Source organism: Balaenoptera ricei, chromosome 4 (assembly GCF_028023285.1).
Source record: "Balaenoptera ricei isolate mBalRic1 chromosome 4, mBalRic1.hap2, whole genome shotgun sequence".
NCBI classification, from domain to species: Eukaryota; Metazoa; Chordata; class Mammalia; order Artiodactyla; family Balaenopteridae; genus Balaenoptera; species Balaenoptera ricei.
The window spans coordinates 15,081,944-15,102,362 of NC_082642.1; the positions used below are offsets into that span (position 1 = coordinate 15,081,944).

At 37.1% G+C, this 20,419-nt stretch overlaps 1 protein-coding gene and 1 long non-coding RNA gene across 5 annotated transcripts in view; one reads left to right on the plus strand and one right to left on the minus strand.

The window, feature by feature from the left end:
• Positions 1–17,556, minus strand: part of TRPC1 (transient receptor potential cation channel subfamily C member 1) — a 68,529-nt gene extending 50,973 nt beyond the window's left edge. The window contains exons 1-3 of one of the 4 annotated variants that reach the window (XM_059920164.1): positions 17,119–17,556; positions 6,633–6,787; positions 324–425 (exon numbers count right to left, since the gene is read on the minus strand). In XM_059920164.1, the coding sequence (XP_059776147.1) occupies positions 324–425; positions 6,633–6,787; positions 17,119–17,293 (432 nt within the window). In that variant the 5' untranslated portion in view covers positions 17,294–17,556. The remainder of the gene's footprint in view (positions 1–323; positions 426–6,632; positions 6,788–17,118) is intronic. The other 3 variants (XM_059920166.1, XM_059920163.1, XM_059920165.1) reach the window with 3 other exon arrangements.
• Positions 17,557–17,893: 337 nt separating this feature from the next.
• LOC132364521 (uncharacterized) overlaps positions 17,894–20,419 on the plus strand; it is a 31,273-nt gene continuing 28,747 nt past the window's right edge. Inside the window, exon 1 of the long non-coding RNA XR_009502830.1 lies at positions 17,894–17,950. This is a non-coding gene — a long non-coding RNA (uncharacterized LOC132364521). The remainder of the gene's footprint in view (positions 17,951–20,419) is intronic.

Consider the following 20,419-nt stretch of genomic DNA (forward strand, 5'->3'; position numbering starts at 1 on the left):
GTTTATATTTAACTTTTAAACGCACCTGGAAACTAATCTGTATTTTCAACTTAACCTGCAGAATGTTCCAAACTAAAAATACTGGATCACACTGGTAAAATTATAGAAATATCATGAATTTTAAGAAGGTTTCCTGAGAGCAACATTAATTATTCTTGCAAATGTCTACTTTCTTTAAAGCAATATTTTACAGAGTAAAAAAAAAAAAAATCTATTTCTTTAAAACAAAGTAAATTGGAGGGGAGGGAGAAAAAAATGGCAGTGGGGCAGGAGATCTATTTTGGTTTAAAAATCCAAATTAATAAATATTTAAGAGTACTAACTACTATAGTTGGTCTTGATGATCGTTTTGGTCGATGATTAAGTAGTATATCAACAGCTCCCACTACTTCAGAGTCGATTGCCACCAAAAGTGCATCTGCGGACTTTAAACAAAAAAAAAAGGTTAAAAATGAAAATGGAGGATAAAAAGGTAAACTATTTATTTTTACTAATTCATAAAGAAAATTATTTTTTTAATTTAAACTGTATTATATACAGTAATACTGAATTTTTTAAAATTTAGACTGTCCAAATAGTACATTTGCTAGCCTTGGCAGTACTTCAGTGTACCACAACACACATATTTTTGTCCTGGTTTCACTGAATGAGCTGGTAAAATAATGAATGCTTGATAGTGGGGTTTATTAATGAAACAGTGCTGATCTATGCAGTATTTAAAGTTGATATGTTATTATTTTCAAGATGTTTACTCTCGAACTTTGGACCAAAAGAATCTTCATCACTCCAAATCTATAAAAGAAATTGCCAAGAACAATTACTACAGGTAAAGGATTGTTTTCTGTCTGATAAAAATGATAATAAATGCAACCATGAGGCTAGGGGACAATGAAAAATATGTTAACAGAAGGCGGAGCCCCTCTGCTCTCATCTTTAAAGCACACATGGCCAACTGAAATGGTACAAATATGGCATTAATATTAGCAATCTTTTTCTTTTTTTTGGTGGTACCACACTGATTGCGGGATCTTAGTTTGCTGACCAGGGATCGAACCCAGGCCACAGCAGTGAAAGTGCCGAGTCCTAACCACTGGACCACCAGGAAATTCTCAACATTAGCAATCTTATCTAGTAAAAATCACAGAGAACTAGGATACCAATGTCCTTAGAGACAAGAGGGAGAAGTGACTTTATAGTTTTACTCCCAAACTACAGGTCATTTTGAAGCTCCAACTTTGACAGGAGGAAAAAGTAAATAAATAGAAGCTGAGGAAATGGAGATTTTTCAACTTTTCAATATAACAAACTCTTCAGTCCTATTGTGATACTTGGCAACTGAGACATCAGGTTTGGGGTTTCTTTTTGTTTTGCTTTGTTTTGTTTTTTAAGGAAAACCATAAAGGCAGAAGCAAAAAGTGGGGATAAGTAACGATTTAATCTAAGAAAATACCTTGATTATTTAAAAATGTACCCTGTACATTTTTAAACTATTATAGTGTTTAACAACTATTTAAATCAATATTCTCTCCCATGAAAATGAAATTATAACAGATCTTTAATATTCTTTGTAGCTGAAAAGAAAGCTTTCATCCACTTTCTCTAGACGTCAAAAACAGGACTAAAAATGGCAGACTTTATCTGGATGTCTAAAAATAGGACGAAGTACCCCAAATAATTGGGTTGGGGTCACATTCAACCATTAGGAACTGCCTATGTACTCCTATAGGAAAAACTCCCCACCCTCATGGGAAATTTAATTCATTATTTTATCCCTTAAACATTTTAGGGTTCACTGGGCTGTAGCCTATTCTTTAGGCTAGCGCTATTATTCTTCTGCTTTACAAACGTTTCTCTTCAGTTTTTACTGTACTTGGTCAGGTGAAGCAAACAAGCAAAAAGAACCATGTGTTCATTACTACTAAACAGTTCATTTATGGTTTTTAATTTTAACCTATAAAGCTAACTATAGTAATGCCACTGCTCTCAAAGTCAAAACACCAGGCAACTCCAATCATCTGAAACATAGCCATGGATCTAGCTGCAAATTTCTCCCCAAACCATACTGAGCTGTCACAAACTAACTTCATGGGCATTATTTCCTAGAAGCAACTGCCTCACCCACACCGACTTAAGAGTTGTCTATAAATGAGAGACACCTGGCTTTCCCAAGTACCCTCCAGGCTAGGTTAAAACCAACAAAGAAGGGAGGAAGGATGAAAAACGGCTAAAAGTTGATCATTGAGAAGATAAAATATCAGCATAGCAAAATCACTATCAATACAAAGCAGTCTGAGGCCACTTAATGTAAGGAAAAACATGTCAATAGTTTCAGACTAATGAAGCAAAGTAAAATGATTAAACTCTCAATGATTCCCACTTACGATGGTAAAGTTAAATTAAATTCAGATATACTATTTAGTAAAGAATAAAGAAAGATTAATGTTAAATCTTTCAATGCTTAAAAGGATAAGCTTCAGGTATAAAAAATTTATGTAAAAAAGTCATGTAAGGAGTTGCCCTGGACTTATTCTGCACAATGCTGTTACCTGATATATCAAACGCAGCTCTGAAGGGAAAAATGTTTTAAATTATTTTTTAAGTATCTCTAGGTATACGAATGTCCTCAATAGTTTTGCTTCCTAATTTTTCACAGATATTTGACCATTCTTTATTAAAAGCTATTCAGTACACACCTATTATGTATTAATGAGGTTACTATCTCCCTTCTCACCTCAGAATTTGTCTTTTCAACAATTCCCATACTCTCTCTTCTAAGCTCAGATACTCATCTACTTCCTTCCTTCCCAAAGCTAAATTTTCCACCTCGGTATTCTATTTAGCGCTCTGGTCTTCTACAGGACCTTGGTCCTTCCTTCGCAGAAACACCAGTCCCAGCCTCCACCTCCCCAAACCTCCCAAAACATGAAATACTTCCTTACTCTTTGCTAACTTGACATGATCCTCTCTTTCTCTCACCACTAGAGTTTTCTCTCACTCTCAAACTCCTGTATGTCATTTTCTCTAATTCTACTGATGCCAGTTTCAAAATCCAATGGCCTTTCCTACCATTTTCCTTGATTTCTCAGCAACGTAATAAAACCGTTTCTTTGGTTTTCACAACGTTGCGTTATCCTAACTCCTTTAATGAAACCCTTTCCTTCTAATGCCCTTTATTAATGTAGATGCTCCCTGAGAAAGAATCAGCACTAGTTGTTTGCTCTTCTCTATGATTTCATCCACTCTTATGATGTCGGGTCATCCCCATGGCCACGACTGCTGTATCTCTCCAGCCCAACCTCTCCCTAGACATGTCAGCTTTCCACTGGAAACTGCCTGATAGCCCCAAAATAAACAAGGCTAAAACCAGAATTCACAGTTCTCTGCCCCAAGTTTGACTTCTCTTCTTAGCTTCCTGTTCTTCTTTCATCATTCTCCCAGTAAACCATGTTTAAGATTTTCAAATCATCTTGGACTCCTTCTCAATCCCCCCCTCCAAATTTAAATACTCACTAAGTTCTATCAATTCTTCCTTCATAACATCTCTCACATCTGCCATTTTTCCCCCTATTCTTATAGCCGCTATTCCAGTTCAGGCTTTAACCTCTTCACATCTGGATTATTATAAAAACTGCTCACCCAAGCTATTTATAGCCTTCCTCACTTCCCATTTTTTAATCTGTACTGAACACAGCCACTAGATTAGTTTTTCTAAAATACCATTGGACACATCACATCCTTCCTCAAAAATCATTTAATGATCTCACTATCATATAAAAGCCAAATTCCTTAGACTGGCATTCAAGCCCTTTTCATCAGTTTTGTCTTAGTTATTTTTCCAGATATTTTCCACTACTACCCAATCCAAATATTTTGTTCAAAAAGGCTAAGTCAGTTCACTGTCTCAAGAATATACATTTACATGCCTTTACGCCCTTCTCCACCTCCTGTTCCCACCTATCTACACATTGTTTTACAGTAGTTTTAGGTAGCAGGTAAAAGCATGGACTCTGGAGCCAGAACCTGGGTTCAGATTCCAGATCTGGCATTTATGAAGTAACTTTGGGCATGTTACTGAAACCTTCTGTACCACGGTTTCCTCCTCTATAAAATGGGAATAATAATAGCACCTATCTCATAGAACTGTTGTAAGGATTAAGGAAGTGAATATATTTAAGATTCCTGTCTCACAGTAGAACTATATAAATATTAGCAATTATTAATATTTCAAGGCTGAGCTCAACTGCCATTTTTCCATGAAACCTTTCTTGCTAGCTCTAAACCACAGTGATCTTCTCTTTCCTGTGTCTCCAAAACATTTACTGTGAACCACAGAAGTTTAAGTATAAAACAGGGTTTCTCAATGGTGGCACTATGGACATTTGAGGCCAGATAATTCGTTATCATGGGGGGCTGTCCTGTGCATTGTAGGATGATTAGCAGCGCCCTTACCTTCTACCCGCCAGACGCCAGTACTAACCCACCCCCAAGCTGCAAAACCAAAAATGTTCCCAGACATTGCCAAATGTCCCCTAAGGGACAAAACTGCCGGTTGAGAGCCACTAGTATAACACAAGATAAAATACATGAAAGCACTTTGTAACCTCAAAACGATATACAAGGGTCAAGTACTATTAATACTCAGCATTTACGAAATACACTTTTGTATCATTTGATTGATTTAAAATTCATATGCACTTTCATTGTCCAATTAGTTTTAACATCCTTTAGTACAGAACTCATGTTTTACATATTCATTTCCACAATCACACCCAACCAAAGGCCTTGGACATCTGTTGATTGACAGATAAGACATAGGTAATTTAAGACGGAACACAGTGAACTGGAAAGAGCATGGGATTTGCAGTCAAAAGATTAGGTTCAAATCTTAGCTTTGCCCTTACTTATTTTAGAACTTTGGGCAATTCATTACAGTCTATGAGCCTCAGTTTTCTGATCTATAAAATATAACATCTAGACAGGCTGGCTATGATGTTCAAATGTGATCAGGTATGTGAAAGAACCATGTATATTGCAGAAATTTTATATACATAGAATCTTACATGTAAAAAGACAAAATGATTATTATATCAATACCCTAATACCTCTTTTACATAGAATCATCAGAGACTTTCTTTGCGACATTATTTTATAGGTAACTGAAGCTTATGCCTTTAAGTGTTTAACTCTGAAATTTAAACAAATTTGATGGAAGTTTTCTGCTTTCAGAAGTACTATATATATTCTTCTTTCTTCTAAAGTAATACGTACTGAATATAATTTACCTTTCTCTTACTGACTCTGGGCCATTGTTATAAACATCAATTACCAGTCTAACATACAGTTCCCTTAGAGATTATCAGGTATCTAATGCTATTGACCTCTTTAAATAGAGTCAGAGGTACTGTGCCTAATTTTTTTCCACTGCAGCCTCATGCCCTTTCTGTTGCCCCTGTAATTCTCTATGGATTAGAAAACTAAGTAAGTTTGTTAAAGCGGAATCTAAAGTAAGAAAAAACAGATTTTGAAGGAGGACTCCAGAATTACCCCTATGATAAAGTTCATAAATGGGAAACTTCACCGCATCTACCCTGGCTGCTCAGAGGTATTTTTCACTTACTTCCTGGTTCTCGGGGGTGTTCTGGATAAATGAAATTTCTGGGAAAGCAATTTATTTCTACTCTAAATATGTATACATAGAGACAGTACCACATGTTTTAATATATATATATGTATTATTTATATATATAATAGAAACGTACATAGGACTAACCTACTTATTTTTTAAAAATCTTCTATGAGCGCTTCCTGATACCACTCCCAAAAAAGTCTCATTAGTTTAAAGCTACAAAAGAGCAAACAATCATACTGTTTGAAAGAAAAATAAGAGCCAGAATTCATATGCTAAGTCCCATCATAAGCAAACCAAAAAGGAAGGAAAATAATATTATTAAATTTCCTTCCAATCTCTTAACTGAATTCTTTCAAGACATACACATGCCTGCTTTTTTACACGAACTGATATGAAGACAAGCAGAAAGGTCAATGTTTTCCAGTTTAAAAAATCCATTCACCTTTAGCTATAAGCAAACACTAAATTTCAGACAAAAAGGACAATTTAATAAAACTTTGGAGAAAATCAAATTGAAAATTGCTTTGTAAGTGAGGAGTATTCTGTTTTTATGCTTGTAAATTATATGGGCCACAGAAATACCTGTTCCCCTGATACTTCCAGAACACCTGTACTATTTTTAGATATATAAGGTAAATAGTAACATAATAATGTAAGTAATAAAAACAAAGTCATCTTTAATAAATCATGATAATTCACCTCTGTCGGATGGTTTAAAACATATAAGATAAGGGGCAGGAGTGAAAATTGGGAAGAAAAAGATAAATCAAGTCAAAATACTATACTTTTTTAAAAAGGGTTTTTTTGGTTTGTTTTTAAATTTTTAGTAGCTCAAAACAAAATAAAAGGTGAAAGAAAGAGAGAAGAAAAATATAGAGAGAAAGGAAGGAAAGAAGGAAAAAAGGAAGGAAGGAAGGGAGGAAGGAAACTAGAAAGAAAGGAGAAAATATGGCATATCTAACAGTACTTAGAAGCTACTGGATAAAATTATCTAGCCTTGTACCTGACAACCGTAGTCCAAAAGAAGCTGCAGTATATCCAAGTTTTCGTTTTCAATAGTTATGGTAACAGCATTTCTCCCAAGCACATCTACGCAATTTATGTTCAAGTCACCTGAACTGTTTTCCTCCAAAATCTTTTTAACCATATAATAGTCACCTAAATAACAATATACAAACATAATTTAATATCCATGACATATTAAATAAGAATGACTGTAAAGAAAACTTAGCCTGTTGATTTAAAAGATTAAAAAACGTAAACTCATTTTTGTATATGGAAATGTGCAAAGAAAATGTGAGCATTTCCTTGCTGAAAACTTATACCCTGATACAAGAATATGTACATCAGTTGCAAACATAAAAAGTAGAAAAAATTTAAATGTACAGTTTAAAATAAAAGTTGTTTAAAATTCATAACTGATTATAAGGAGAAGAACTTTCAGAAGATATTTAAAATAATAAAGAATGTCTAAAAACATAGACTGGGTGCTAGCAAAATAAGATATAAGCTTCAAGGATTTAAGTTTTATATCTCAAATACATACACACATTTAACTGTTAAACGGTTAAAAACGAGATCTAGTAATAAGTGGAGATGTTATAAAGAGGTTTTACAAGGGAAAATACTTTGGAAAAGCAGCGTGAACATGTATGTGCTTGCGGGTATGTATAGTAAAAGGGAAAGATGTCCAAAATTCCTAGTATCCTCCCCACTCTCCCAACACACACACACACACACACACACACACACAATCTCATTAATGAAGCTGTTTAGATTAAATAATGACAGAATATTCAGCTCACAAAACTCTAAAGCAAGACTATGACTAATGCTGGTAGAGGTCAATGTCAGAATATTTCAAAGCAAAATTTGACCTGTCAGGATTATGCAGATTAGCTTCTGCCTCACTCTACCCCACAACAAAACAGCTAACTCATAGGGGGAAATGAGAATAATTATGGAGGTAATCATTTTCACAGAGGGCCCACTATACTTGTCTGCTAACCAGCTGGTGTAGCAGGTAAAAGGGGAATAAGTCAAAAGAGAAATGCTAATTAAATGGAGAAAGAAAGCAAAGTGGGTTTTGTTTTATTTCATCTTACTTTTTAAACATACGATGAATAAATGATTTTAAGTGACTTGCAAATATAGCTGTTCCTTCGAAGTCTATGAATAAGAAACAGGAAAAGAACAATCAGAGTGGAAATCAGAAGGAAAAAAAATGATTTCATGATACAGAAAGAGAAAATTCTAAAACTGGACTAAATGAGTGAATAACAAAGAAAGGTAACAGATTTTTTTGGTTAAAATTTCAAATAAATTATGCTATTATTTTTAACCAGTGACTTTAAAGTCCCCACACATTTTGGAAGATGTTGAATGGTAGTTTTCTTGATGGTGTATCTCCTTAGTTCCCTCAAAAAGAAAACTAGTCACAAAAAGAAATTACTTCCTCATAGAACTACTAATTAATATTTAGACACTAACGCTCCATGGCAAAAAACTTACCAAACACTTCACAAAGTGAAGTCTTAGTCACAAGTTGAACCAATATGAACATGCAGATAGATCAGTGAAAACTTATCACTAATACCGGAAAATAACTTTAAAATCTTATTTCAGGTGAATTGATTTCAGTATCTTAGTTGTAGGAGAATGCTACCCATAAAAACCCTTGCTCTATTTTCTTTGGTTTCATGATGTGTCTGGGTGAGGATTAGATTTTATTTATCCTTCTTGAGACTCATTAGGCTTTCTGAAGCTAAGGACTATGCCCTTCATTCATATGCAATATTTTCAGCCATTCTCTCTTCAAATATTGCTTCATCCCCCTATTATTTTTTCTCCTATTGGAACTTCTTTAGACATTATGTTAGATTGTCCCATTCTAACTTCTGTGTCTCTAAAGATTTATTTTTCTTCTTCTCTTTTTCCTGCATTCTGGATAACTTCTTCAGGTTTCTCTTCCACTTATTCCTCCTTCAACTATTTCTGCTGATTATTCATTAATTTTATTTTTAATGACTACATTTTTTATTTCTCTAAGTTTTATTGGATTCCTTTCCACATCTTTGATTTACTTTATAATTTCCTTATTTTAAGCTTTTTGTCATTTTAAACATACTTATTTTATGGTCTCTATATGATAATTATCTGGAGGTCTTAGGGATTTAACCCTATTCGTTGTGTCTATTGTGATAACAGGTGACTGTCTTCTGAATTTTTTAATTGGGTATTGCAAACTCAACTTCATGCAGGTTAACTGTGGGAAACTAGGCAGCCTAGTTTGGAAGCTTGTCCCACCAAGGATGTTTTGTGTTTGCTTCTTCCAGATAACTCAAGAGGTTTTGCTACCCTATGAATCCTTTTTATACTAATTTCTCAGTTTAGGTTTTCCCAGATCAAGTAGGTAATATTAATTTAAACCCCAAGCCAACAAGAGGCAGGAGCATAGTTACGAGTTCTTAGGGAAGTCTTATTTAAAAGGTTCTTTGTAGTCTCCCTGTGCTGATGGACCGGTTCTTTTCCTCATCTACCCCTTTGCTAAAAGTGTAGCCCTTTAAGGATCCTGGTTTCATGTTTGGATGTTGTTCCAATTCCCCCACTTTGTACAAACTCAAGGCTTTGTAACCTGTTTCCACAAGGGCATTAAAATTCAAATCCCAACAATGCCCAGACCAATAACTCTTGCTCCCATCCACGGAGCAGTCAAATGTCAGCTCACACACTCCTCTGTTTTTCAGTCTTTTCTTTATGTTTGAATCTGTTTTCCTTACTTTCCTGAAAGCTCAGCTGTTCACTTAAATGTATGTTTATTATATTTTATCTAGCATTTCTAGGTGATTTAAAACAGAAGGGTTTTCAGATTATTTAGTCAGCCATATTGCTAGAGACAGAAAAGTATAGAGAGCTGTATAAATACAATTCTTATAAAATTTTATCAATTTCACATACAGCTAATGGTCAAAAACAATGGCTACACATTTTTAAAGTTTAGATTGCTGTTTAAAAAGTAATTGTATTGCAAATGTCAGATTCTACAGCTTTAAGGTTTCATACACTATTCCCATTACAGTTAGGGGGCTATACAAGGAAAAAAAACCTTAGAAATCAAAACCAAATAAGTAATTTTCATCCCTAAAAATAATAAAAATTTCCACCCTGTCATGGCTGACACACTCACGCAGATGAACAATTATAAACTATAGTCACAGAACCTATAGGAAACCTAGACTGGTTTCTAAGCATTCTACCAAAGTTTATATTTGCAAGCCATTTAAAACAATGTACTGTATTCAGAAAGCTCAGAACAGTCTTAATATTTAGGATGAGTGTATATGTAAGAAGAGGTGAGTAAATTTAAAATATATAGCAAGAAGCTAGTTATACAGCAAGGATTACAAGTAAAAATGCCTTCTTGGGTCAGGCAAATTTAGAAATGCTTTTCATTTTACACTGAAGTTGCTTTTAATAGTTACATACATCTTTCATCTTTTAGAATATAACATATAGAAGGAAACACAACATGATCCATTTACTTTTTTGGCTAGATGGTTGTCTTTTTTTCAGTGAAGGAAAAAGAAACCTTTTCGATCAGTTCCACCAGTATCCAAATTCAACAGCAAAACTTCTCAGTCCCCTCTCCAGAGTATCTCCCATACTTATCCACTTGTACCCATGTACACTGTAACCCCCAGTTCAAGACACCATCATCTCTCTCCTGGACTCTGCATTAACGTCTTTACTGATACAGCTGCCTACACTCCAGTACAGGGGTCAACAAACTTTTTCTATAAAGGGCCATATAGTAAATATTTAGGTTTTTGGGGCCATATCATCCCAGTTGCAAACACTCAACTCTGCTCTTGCAGCACCAAAGTGGCCACAGACCAAATGTACACGATGAGCTCCAATGTGTTCCAATAAATATTTATGGACACTCAAGTTTCAATTTCATATAATTTTCACATGTTATGAAATATTATTCTTCTTTTGATTTATTCCCAACCATTTGAAATATAAAATATAAAAGTCATTCTTAGCTCACAGGCCTTCCAAAAACAGGTGGTGGGTGGATCTGGCCGGTGGGCTGTAGTTTGCCCACCTCTACTCTAGCACCACCTCTTTAGTCCACTCTCCACCCAGCATTCACAGTGATCATTTTAAAATTCAAATCATATCAGGTTTTCAATCCTCAAGATTTTTAATCACACTTTAAATGCCACAATCTTTTCGTGGCTTACTAAGCCTTATGGGACCTGGGCCGTGCTATCATTCTGCATTTACCTTGTTGCCACTCTCTCACTTACCCACTATGATTTTTCTACACCAATGTTTCCCAAACTGTAGGTTGAAACCCATTAGCAGTCATGAAATCAATGTAGTGAGTCCTAACCAACAATTTAAAAAAATGAAATAGTATAAAAAAATACTGTTGCAATCCCATGGATCCTTAGCAACAAATTCACCCTGGCCAACTGTGATATATTCACCCTGGCCAACTTGAGAAAGACAGTGGAGATATGTTATAGTATCAGTGAAGAACTGGTAATCATCTTTTCTTCATTGGCATCTCATTTTATTTTCTGACATATGATGGTAAATTTCAACATCACTGAAATGGGAGTATTAATGTCGGTCAGTTTAATTTTATAGTAACCAAATTTTCAGTTAGTTGTGAAGTATGGGAGAATTTATCTGTCAAAAAATCTGTAAAGTTTTTCAAACCAAGTTTTTCTAACAAACTTTTTGACTATGGCAACTGCAACATTCTTATTGAACTATTACTAAAGACACTTAAAACAGAAGATTTTATTATTAAGAGGAAAAAGAATGATGAAGTAAAAAAATACAAAGCCATGATCAAATTCAATTGTTGGATCTGGAAATATAAATAGTGACAATACTGATTAAAATGTTAACTCTACAGCAAACTTCAAATTAGTTTGAACCAAATACTAAAAAGAAAAAAAAAAAACACACATGCAAGACTTTTAGAGTGAAGACAATTTAGAATGTCGTTTTACCAAATGTGCAAAACCCAATATTTATCATAGACCCCAACATGTTTGTAATCACATTGTTGTGGATGAAACCTTCAAAATTAGATACTCAGAAACATGGTATGCTGAACTGTCCGTAGTACTCTGAATATTTTTGGAAAAAGACAATTATTACTATAATTTCTTAGCCATTTATGTCTGTTACTTAAGACTATTAGTGATAATGAATATCACCTGGCAAAAGAGCAGATTGCTGCAGGAAAAAATTATACTTATAGAAGGTAATGCTGATTTTTTTAGAGTAAATTAGTTTATAAATTAAAATTAACATATTCTTGAATCTATTAGAAGCAATGTTTACTTTGTAATTAGAGTCTGGTATATGACTTGAGATCTAATTCACAGTGATGTTACAAGTTGTATAAAACTTTAGTTAATATCAGGTATGCAGTAATACAGTTTCATAAAGGATTTATTGTGTTGCTTAAATTTAATCTCACATACACTTAAATTATACATATTTATAGAACTGAAAAAGTACACTATGGATCAATATAAATTAAGCTACAAAAAATATAAAAGGATTAGTGATGGAGCAACAAATATGACCAGAAAATAAACATAGGAGTTTTTTGGGTTTTTTTTTAATTAACAGAAGCTATTAATAACAGTGCTATCACCACTCTATAGGTCACAAAGTTTTGGCATCCAAAGAAATTCCACTGAATCTCATACTATACTGATATGGTATTGGAATTCTTTTAGTCCTGATAATTTGTTTAGGCTCTTAAAAGTCACTACTTACCTCTTAGTGATAGCTTTTGAACTCATTGCATATTAAACTACTAATCCTAGATCTTAAACTTCTTAGTATCATTAAACTTGGTGGCCAGTTATAAGGAAGGTATTTCTAACACTGGAAGCATGGAAGAAGAGGAATTATTCTTAGGTTGCAACAATACCCATACAATAAAATTTAATCTTTTAACACCCTTCCCCAAAGTTTATAATATACTAGGTAAAGGGGTTTGGCTTGGGTTACATTTTTTTAACTGCCCAGATAAAAGACTGACTGTATACTAAGAATATCCCATCTTCCAAATCATAAATAGGCCATTTAAGTTAAACTGAGCATTTGTTTCTGCCCTTCAGACAGATCTATTAGGCACAAACACATTTTATTTCCCTTACTGCTCCTCACAAGAGCACAAGAGAGCATCTCCAGTACAGAAGAAGCTACTAAAGGACAGGATGTAGTCAGTTATTTCTTGATAAAGCACCTTTCTCCAGTGTCCTAAGAAAATTAACCTGATAAATAGTCAGATGATGAATTATAGAAAAGAACAGCAAGTTAAAAATGAAATAAAGAAGCACACTTCTGGAATCACTACAAAGAAATGCCAGTATTATACTACTATGAAGCAGCTAGCTGCTCAATGATTAGCCTCTTATAATAAAACTATCCACCAAGATTCTGGTGATTTAAGAGTCTTTTTTGTTAAAATAAAGATGAACCATACACTATGGCACCACTGGTGATTTGAAAAACTCTCCTGTACAAAATACTTAAATGCTTAAATACCAATGACAATTTGTGAAATGCCTGTAGAATTTTGTATATAGTACCCTCTTTATCTCTCCTTTCTGCAAAGTTTTCTTCCCTCACAGCACATACCTCTTAACATTAGGTGTCCCTTGTCGACATAAAACTTCTTGGCAGTATCCAGTACTCTGCACTTTTTCTTCCCACCGCCATCCTCTCCAACCCCAAACACTTCAAAATCTCTTTTCAAATAGCTTTTTTTAAAAGTCCCATTAAATATATTAAGTGCTATTAAACCAACAGCTTAATATTACTTCTCCCAGAAATGTTACCCATTTCAAAAGCATGCTAAGCCAAAGGTATGCAAAGTCTAAGCAGAATTCAGGCATCAAAGCACCCTCCATACAATGCAGCAAATCAATACCACAAAGGTGACACAAGATCTAGATTATTAGACTGAGCCCAAGAATAAAGGTGAAATTCAGCTCTCTCCATCCCTGACTCCATGCTGAAATTGCAAGAAGGGCCTCCTGACTTATTTATTGCAAATCGAATTTCCTGAAAATGCTCTTCATGAAAAGTTGGCAGGGACTGAATCCAGACTGAATCCTTTCATCATTTTCTTTTTCTACACAAGAACTGATTACTGATCATCAGCAAATTAAAGGGTTTAATACTAAAGCTACCATCTACTCAACAGTTACTTTCAAAGAGGTGAATTTACAACTATATTTAGCTTGGGTGCTCCCTAAATAAAGGTATTAATTCTTTCTCCAGCCAGCAGGTCTGAAGTTAGACCCCTGTCTCCCACAAATAAAAGTGGCTCATTACCATACTAATTCTCAGTGTGAAAGGAAAAAGACTTGGGTGGTAAGAATCACTGCTTAATATTCCATAAAACAACACTCTGGTTTCAATTAACCTTTACCTCTGAATTGCAGCATTCTACGTCTAAAAAGAATATGTGTACTTTCTGAGAATTTTATGTTGGGTGGGGGGCCAGACTTAGCTTTATATAACTAGCATAGGAGCCCTCAATTCACTTTTTCTTCTAAATTTTACGAAAAAGAACTGATGTTACCTTTGAGATGATTCTGACCCACTTTCAAGATCAACAATAGCCACTATTAAGTGGCCACTACCTGGATCTGCGCTTGCCTAGATCTATTGGACTAATAATTTACATAAAAGCTAGCTGTACACACTATAAAATCAAACTATAAAATCATTTTCTTTCCTACCTTTTTTTCTTTACTCCTTAATCTGTATACACCTTTCAAAGCGTCACCCATCCACTAACAAACACAAAACCCCATCTCCACAATTTTTGCTTTAGGAATTCTCCTTAAGTGGAATACATTACGGACATTTTACACATGTAGTGTAAACTTGATAAATGAAAAAAGGATGAGAAACATAGATGTTCTAGAGTGGATCTGCTCTTGTGCTATTAAAGCTTTTTACTTTTATTGGATAAATATATAATCCATGGAAACCACAGTTAATAAAACATTCACAGAGAGCAAGTTTAACTTCCAATTAGTAAATCCAAATATGGATGTGTCTTTTCTAACACAAGTGATTTTCATTCATTCAACTACAACTAGATCAAAACTTAGTGGTTAAGAGCACAGGCTCAAAATAGATCCTAGTTCTACTACTAACTAATGTAACCTTGGGCAAAGTAATTCTAAAATTTTGCTAAGCCTCATTTTCCTCATTCATAAAATGGGGATAACAACATCTGGCTCATGGGGTTGTGAGGATTAAATGAAATCATCTATGAAAAGCATATGCACTCTACCCCAAAAGCTGTCTCAGTCAATGTCTGCCATTTGGCTTGATGAAAGCTCCAAAGTAATAGTGGAAACTATAGTTACTTCAGGAAACTTTTCACTTTTAGATCTGGTTTGGGTAACGCTAAAAAAAGTTTAACAATATTAGTGAATATAAACAAGTAAACAAAAAAAAACTGCTATAACTCAAATATATTTTTTCAGCATAAATGTATACCATAAGTACATGTAAGAAATAAGCCATTTTTCCAAATCTAACCTAAGAATTCATTTCAACATACCTGAAACAGAAAATACCTATTTAATCTCACTTGTTAAAAAAAGTTTTAATTTATATGGGGGAGAAAAAGCATGCATATTTACTTTCCACCCTACCCACAAAAGCCAAATCTCTCCAAGGATCTTAATGATATTATAAAAGGGAAACTGACGAAGAAAGAACATCAAGGCTATTTCAACTGGCACTACTGGACAGGCCACAGAACTGTCATACATTCAAACTCTTTTGAGATATGTCATGCAATAATCCTAAATATACACACCATACAAGTACTTATTCGAGCTATGTTCCATTATGACATTCCTCTGTCCTCAGTTTGACAGGAATATTAAATTGCCTTTCTTGACCTAATTTCTGTTTGTTTTAAAATAACCATAGCTCAGTAAGCTGGGGTAGATGTAGCAGACACTTACTAATTCTAGTACAACACAACCTGTTCCCTTCCCCTCTCTAGAGAATTTTTGAAGGAAGAGAACTCAGACTATCCACTCCAGAAATACTAAATAATTTTACATAATCCACAGACTGATATTTATGAGGTTATAGACATATATTCTATGTTTCTTCACATTTCCAAGACTGTATGAACCTGTCCATGGTGGACTTTCACAAATGCTTTCATAATATAATTTAATACTATTACATAAGATCATAAAAAGACTCATGATGGACAGGGGTGGACTTTGTTTATACATCAATGTGTTTTCAAAAAGTTGTATAAATAAAATCCTATCTCAAAGCAGTAAAGGAGGTTAAGGAGGCTGTCATTTATTTTTTAAAAAAACACATACAGACAAACAAAAAAAATACTCTGTAGTTAATCTTTTCACAGTGTAAGTTGCCCTTTGGGTTTATGTTTTGGAAGTTTGCATGATCCTAAACATTTTTCCTAAGCAAGCATGGCCACTGGAAGGCAAGCTGAATAAATTTAGAAAGAGAAAATTTACAGCACTTTTTTACACGTAGGAAATAAAAGCAGTCTTAGGGCAATCAATTTCCCATTCTTTTTATTATATTCATCAATAGAAAGCATGCTTAAGTGAGGAGACTTTGTTATGGCCATAAAAGTGATCGATTTCCAGATTTTTTTAAAAAACGAAAACGCATTAAATATATTCCACATTTTTGCCCTGTAATTATTTTGCACTACCTTTATTTCCCAAAGAAGGATGAGGAGCAATAAACCTTCCTCTCTAATAAAAAGCATGAACAAAGTTGTTCCATAAATTTGGAGAAACTCTGGAACTTAGGCAGAATTTCTCCATAAAGTGCTGTCTTTATGTCCACCTAGGATATTGACATACCTAATGCCATTCGACAGTCACTGAACACCAAGGCACCGGGTGGCTGGAGTTAAATAATACAAGTAAGGTTTTAAAGAAAAAAGAAAACAAAAAACCAGCTGAGAGCCCATAAGCAGGAGAAACCTTAAGCAAGGACATGGGATTTTTTCGGACTGAAAGGTCCAAAACTAGACAAAACCTCTGGGCTTCCAGAAAGAAAGAACTAAAGCCCCAAGCGGGAGACCAGGTCATGCAAGTGGTCAGTAGCGCAGGTGAGGCTGAAACCCTAGGGTCCCGGCCCCCACGACGCTCCCTGAACACCTGACCGCACGAAAGGAGACCACCGGGCTGGGCCGCCTCCCCAGGTGCGGCGCTCGGAGGGCGCCACCCGCGGCTGCTCCCGCCCGACAGCTCTGCACTCACAAGGCAGAGGCGGTGCCGGACAGCCCGAGAGGTGCAGCGGGCGCGGCGCGAACAGACGCTCGGCGCACGAGGAAGAGGGAGTGCCCCGAGTTGAGGCTGGGTATGAGGGGTGTGAAGGACACGGGCATCCAGAAGCAGAGAAAGGGGCCTAGCTCTCACCCTTGTCGCACGCCAGCAAGAAAAGCTTCTCATTCAGGGTGTTCTCCTCCTTCACCTCCCGCACATCCTTCAGCGCCATCACCTCGTTCGGCGACGAAGAGGAGGATGGGGAGGAAGGCAGGGAGGAGGAGGAAGCGCCCGAAAGGTCCGTGCTCGGGTACAGGGCCGCCATCATCGCGGCCCATGAAGGGGGCAGGCCAGGAGACGGGGGCGGGGCCCCCACCAGCCCCGACCCCGACCCCAGCCCCGACCCCCGGCTGGAAAAGGGATGAGTCGTTCCCACGGCCGCCTCGGCGCGCGGCCCGTTGGCCCTGAAGGGCGTCGCCTCCCCACGGAGCCAGCACTCGCCCTCCACCGACAGCCCCAAATTGGTGGCGGCGCATGCGCGGCCCCGGGGCCAGCGCCCCCTCCCCAGCCGCCGGCGCCCAGGCCGAGCAGGTCCGCGCCCGTCCGGGGACGGCAGAGTGGCCCGCGCCAGGGCGGCAGCCGAGCGCGGGGCCGTGCCAGGAGCCGCAGGGGCCGCGCGGGGGGCGGCCCGGCCAGAGAGGAGGACGAAAATCGGTGGGACAGGAGCTCCAAGAGGCGATTCTGCACCAGCCGGGCTCCAGGGCTGTGAAACCGCCGACCGAGCTGCGCCCAGAGATGTTCGCAGCTCCCCTCACGTCATCTTCCGCTCGGTGAGAGCGACGACCACGGGGCGGGCTCGGTGGTGGGCGGGACCTGGGGCGGAGGCGGGGTCCGCGAGCGCACCGCCCCCTGGTCGGCTTCCAGCCTCGGAGGAAAAGGCGAATGGCCGGGTGTACTCTCTGCACAACCAGGTTGCAGGTTTGAGGTAATTTCCCCGCCGTCTCGGGCTGCGCGCAAGTTAAACATGCAGCGGGGTGGTTCACTGAGCCTCTGATGACTTAACGTTTAGTCGAAACCCCCCCGTGGAATTGTTGAATTATTGCATATTCCTTTGTCCTCTGCCTAAAGCAGAAAGGACAGGGCCCTCGCCACGCCACCAGACTTGTGTTCGTCTGTGTGTAATTATGTTGGGCTAGCTACCCTTGTTTCTAAAACCGTATTAAAAAAAAACACAAAACTCCTTTGTGTTATAAAATTGGCATAACATTTCTAGTATCATACATTTATTCGCATGTACCCATTGGATAAGCACATCTTTAGGATCTACTCTACGTCATAGTCCTTACCGTGGTTTCTTGTTCATCTTCACGTTTATAACTCAGATTTTAGAAGATGAGCGTTATTTAAGCAAAAGCTAACCGAAGTGCAGTAAGTGCTACTTCCTTGAATATTTTTTTTTTTTAATTAAGCTTGTATTTAAAGCAGATTCTTGCACCTTTAAAAGCTGAGGGAAGGGGACTGGAAATTGTATCTCGAATAATTATTGCTTTCCACAGCCAACTGTGCAAAAATCTAAATTGCGCCCATAGTGCTTAGGTTTTTAAGGCAATACATAAATTTACTTGAGTACATGTATTTGAGAGAAATACTTCCTATTCTGTTCAGGTTGATTTGTTCCATCACTGTCCCGGCCAACTCTAACTCCCAAATTTCCTAAATATATCTTTATCATCATTCACAGTGCTCTTTCGATCTTCTCTAAGAGGCCTTAGGTAGACAAGATTGCCCACCTTTCCAAACATTTTTATGTGTTTACTTCAAAACAGTTATCTATTAAATCATTTTAGCTTTTTCTTTATCTCTAGTAGATCATAAATCTGCCCCATTCTCTAATGTTTAATATAGTTCTAAGTTTGTGTATTTAGTGGAATGTCAAAATTGCTCGTTGTAAATCTGTGGCCAGTGAACGGAGTGGTACATATTTGGGTTTATCTGAGTGTGCTTACACACTCTTTGTAGTCCAGTAAAATTTTTTTCTCAGTAGCAGAACAACTCTAACCCGGACCCATCCAAAAGTTCCAGAGTGTTTAAGGGTAAAAATTCAGATGGCTCAGAACTATAGAAACCATTTTAATCTGAAGTTTTTTCAACCTTCTGTGTTTAGGTGATTCCTTTTCCATAAGGCTCCCACCGGGGCTGGACTGATTTCTTAGATTCAGGCGAATTCCAATTTACTTTAGGAGATAATCCTAGGAGGCATTCCAAAGTATTAGAGGGTTTTTCCTCATTCAAAGTAAGCTAGTGTTGCAACTATATCTTCAGAAGTCTTTTTGAATCATCTCAGATGCAGAATATTCTCTGTTTCTCGGATCCTTTTTCATCCAGTGTAAGTTGGGGTATTTTAAGATCCTCTATATGATTTATTTTTCATCTGTGATATGGAAACCGATGATAGAGCTATGATGAACATGCAAGATTCAGAAGCATGCAAGATTCAGAAGCAGCACGTTACTTAAAGCAACTCACCGAACCTCATATACTGAAGAGCCATCACAACTCCAGTTGTGATGGTGAACAGAAAATCCAGATTCAGATCTAGACCTATAAGTAATAGACCCTGTCTTCATCTCCAAACTCTCTACCTCTCCCTCGCTACTTTTAGGCCACATTTGCCTATTTCTTTTCTTAAAATGCCTGCAAGACTCTTCCTGCCTCACAGCCTTTGCACTTGTTCCTTCTACTGAAGTTTTCATCTGGCTTCTCCTCCTACCATGCATACCTCAGCCTATCACAACCTTAGAGAGACCTTCCCTGACCCACCCAAACTAAAAGCATCTTCACCCCAGTTCCTAAGTCTCTATCACATTTCCCTGTTTTATTTCTCTTAGTGCATTTATCACCATCTACAAATCCTATTTGTTTACTGTCTCTCTTTCTCCACTAGGAAATAAGATTCACGAGGCCAGAAAACTTTGTATTTTTCACAGCTGAATCCCCAGTGTCTAGTATCATACCTGGATCATAATAGACAAATTTATGTTGATTAACTCAAATTATTTCATCACAAATTAAATTTGTAGTAATCATGTACTTGGTCTTTCCTAAAATTCTTCCTGTTAAAGAATCATAGGGCTTCCCTGGTGGTGCAGTGGTTGAGAATCTGCCTGCCAATGCAGGGGACGCGGGTTCGAGCCCTGGTCTGGGAAGATCCCACATGCTGCGGAGCAGCTGGGCCCGTGAGCCACAATTACTGAGCCTGCGCATCTGGAGCCTGTGCTCCGCAACAAGAGAGGCCGCAATAGTGAGAGGCCTGTGCACCGCGATGAAGAGTGGCCCCCACTTGCCACAACTAGAGAAAGCCCTCACACAGAAACAAAGACCCAACACAGCCATAAATAAAAATAATTAAAAAAAAAAAAAATCACAACCCTAAGAGGTACAGAAAATATTTAAA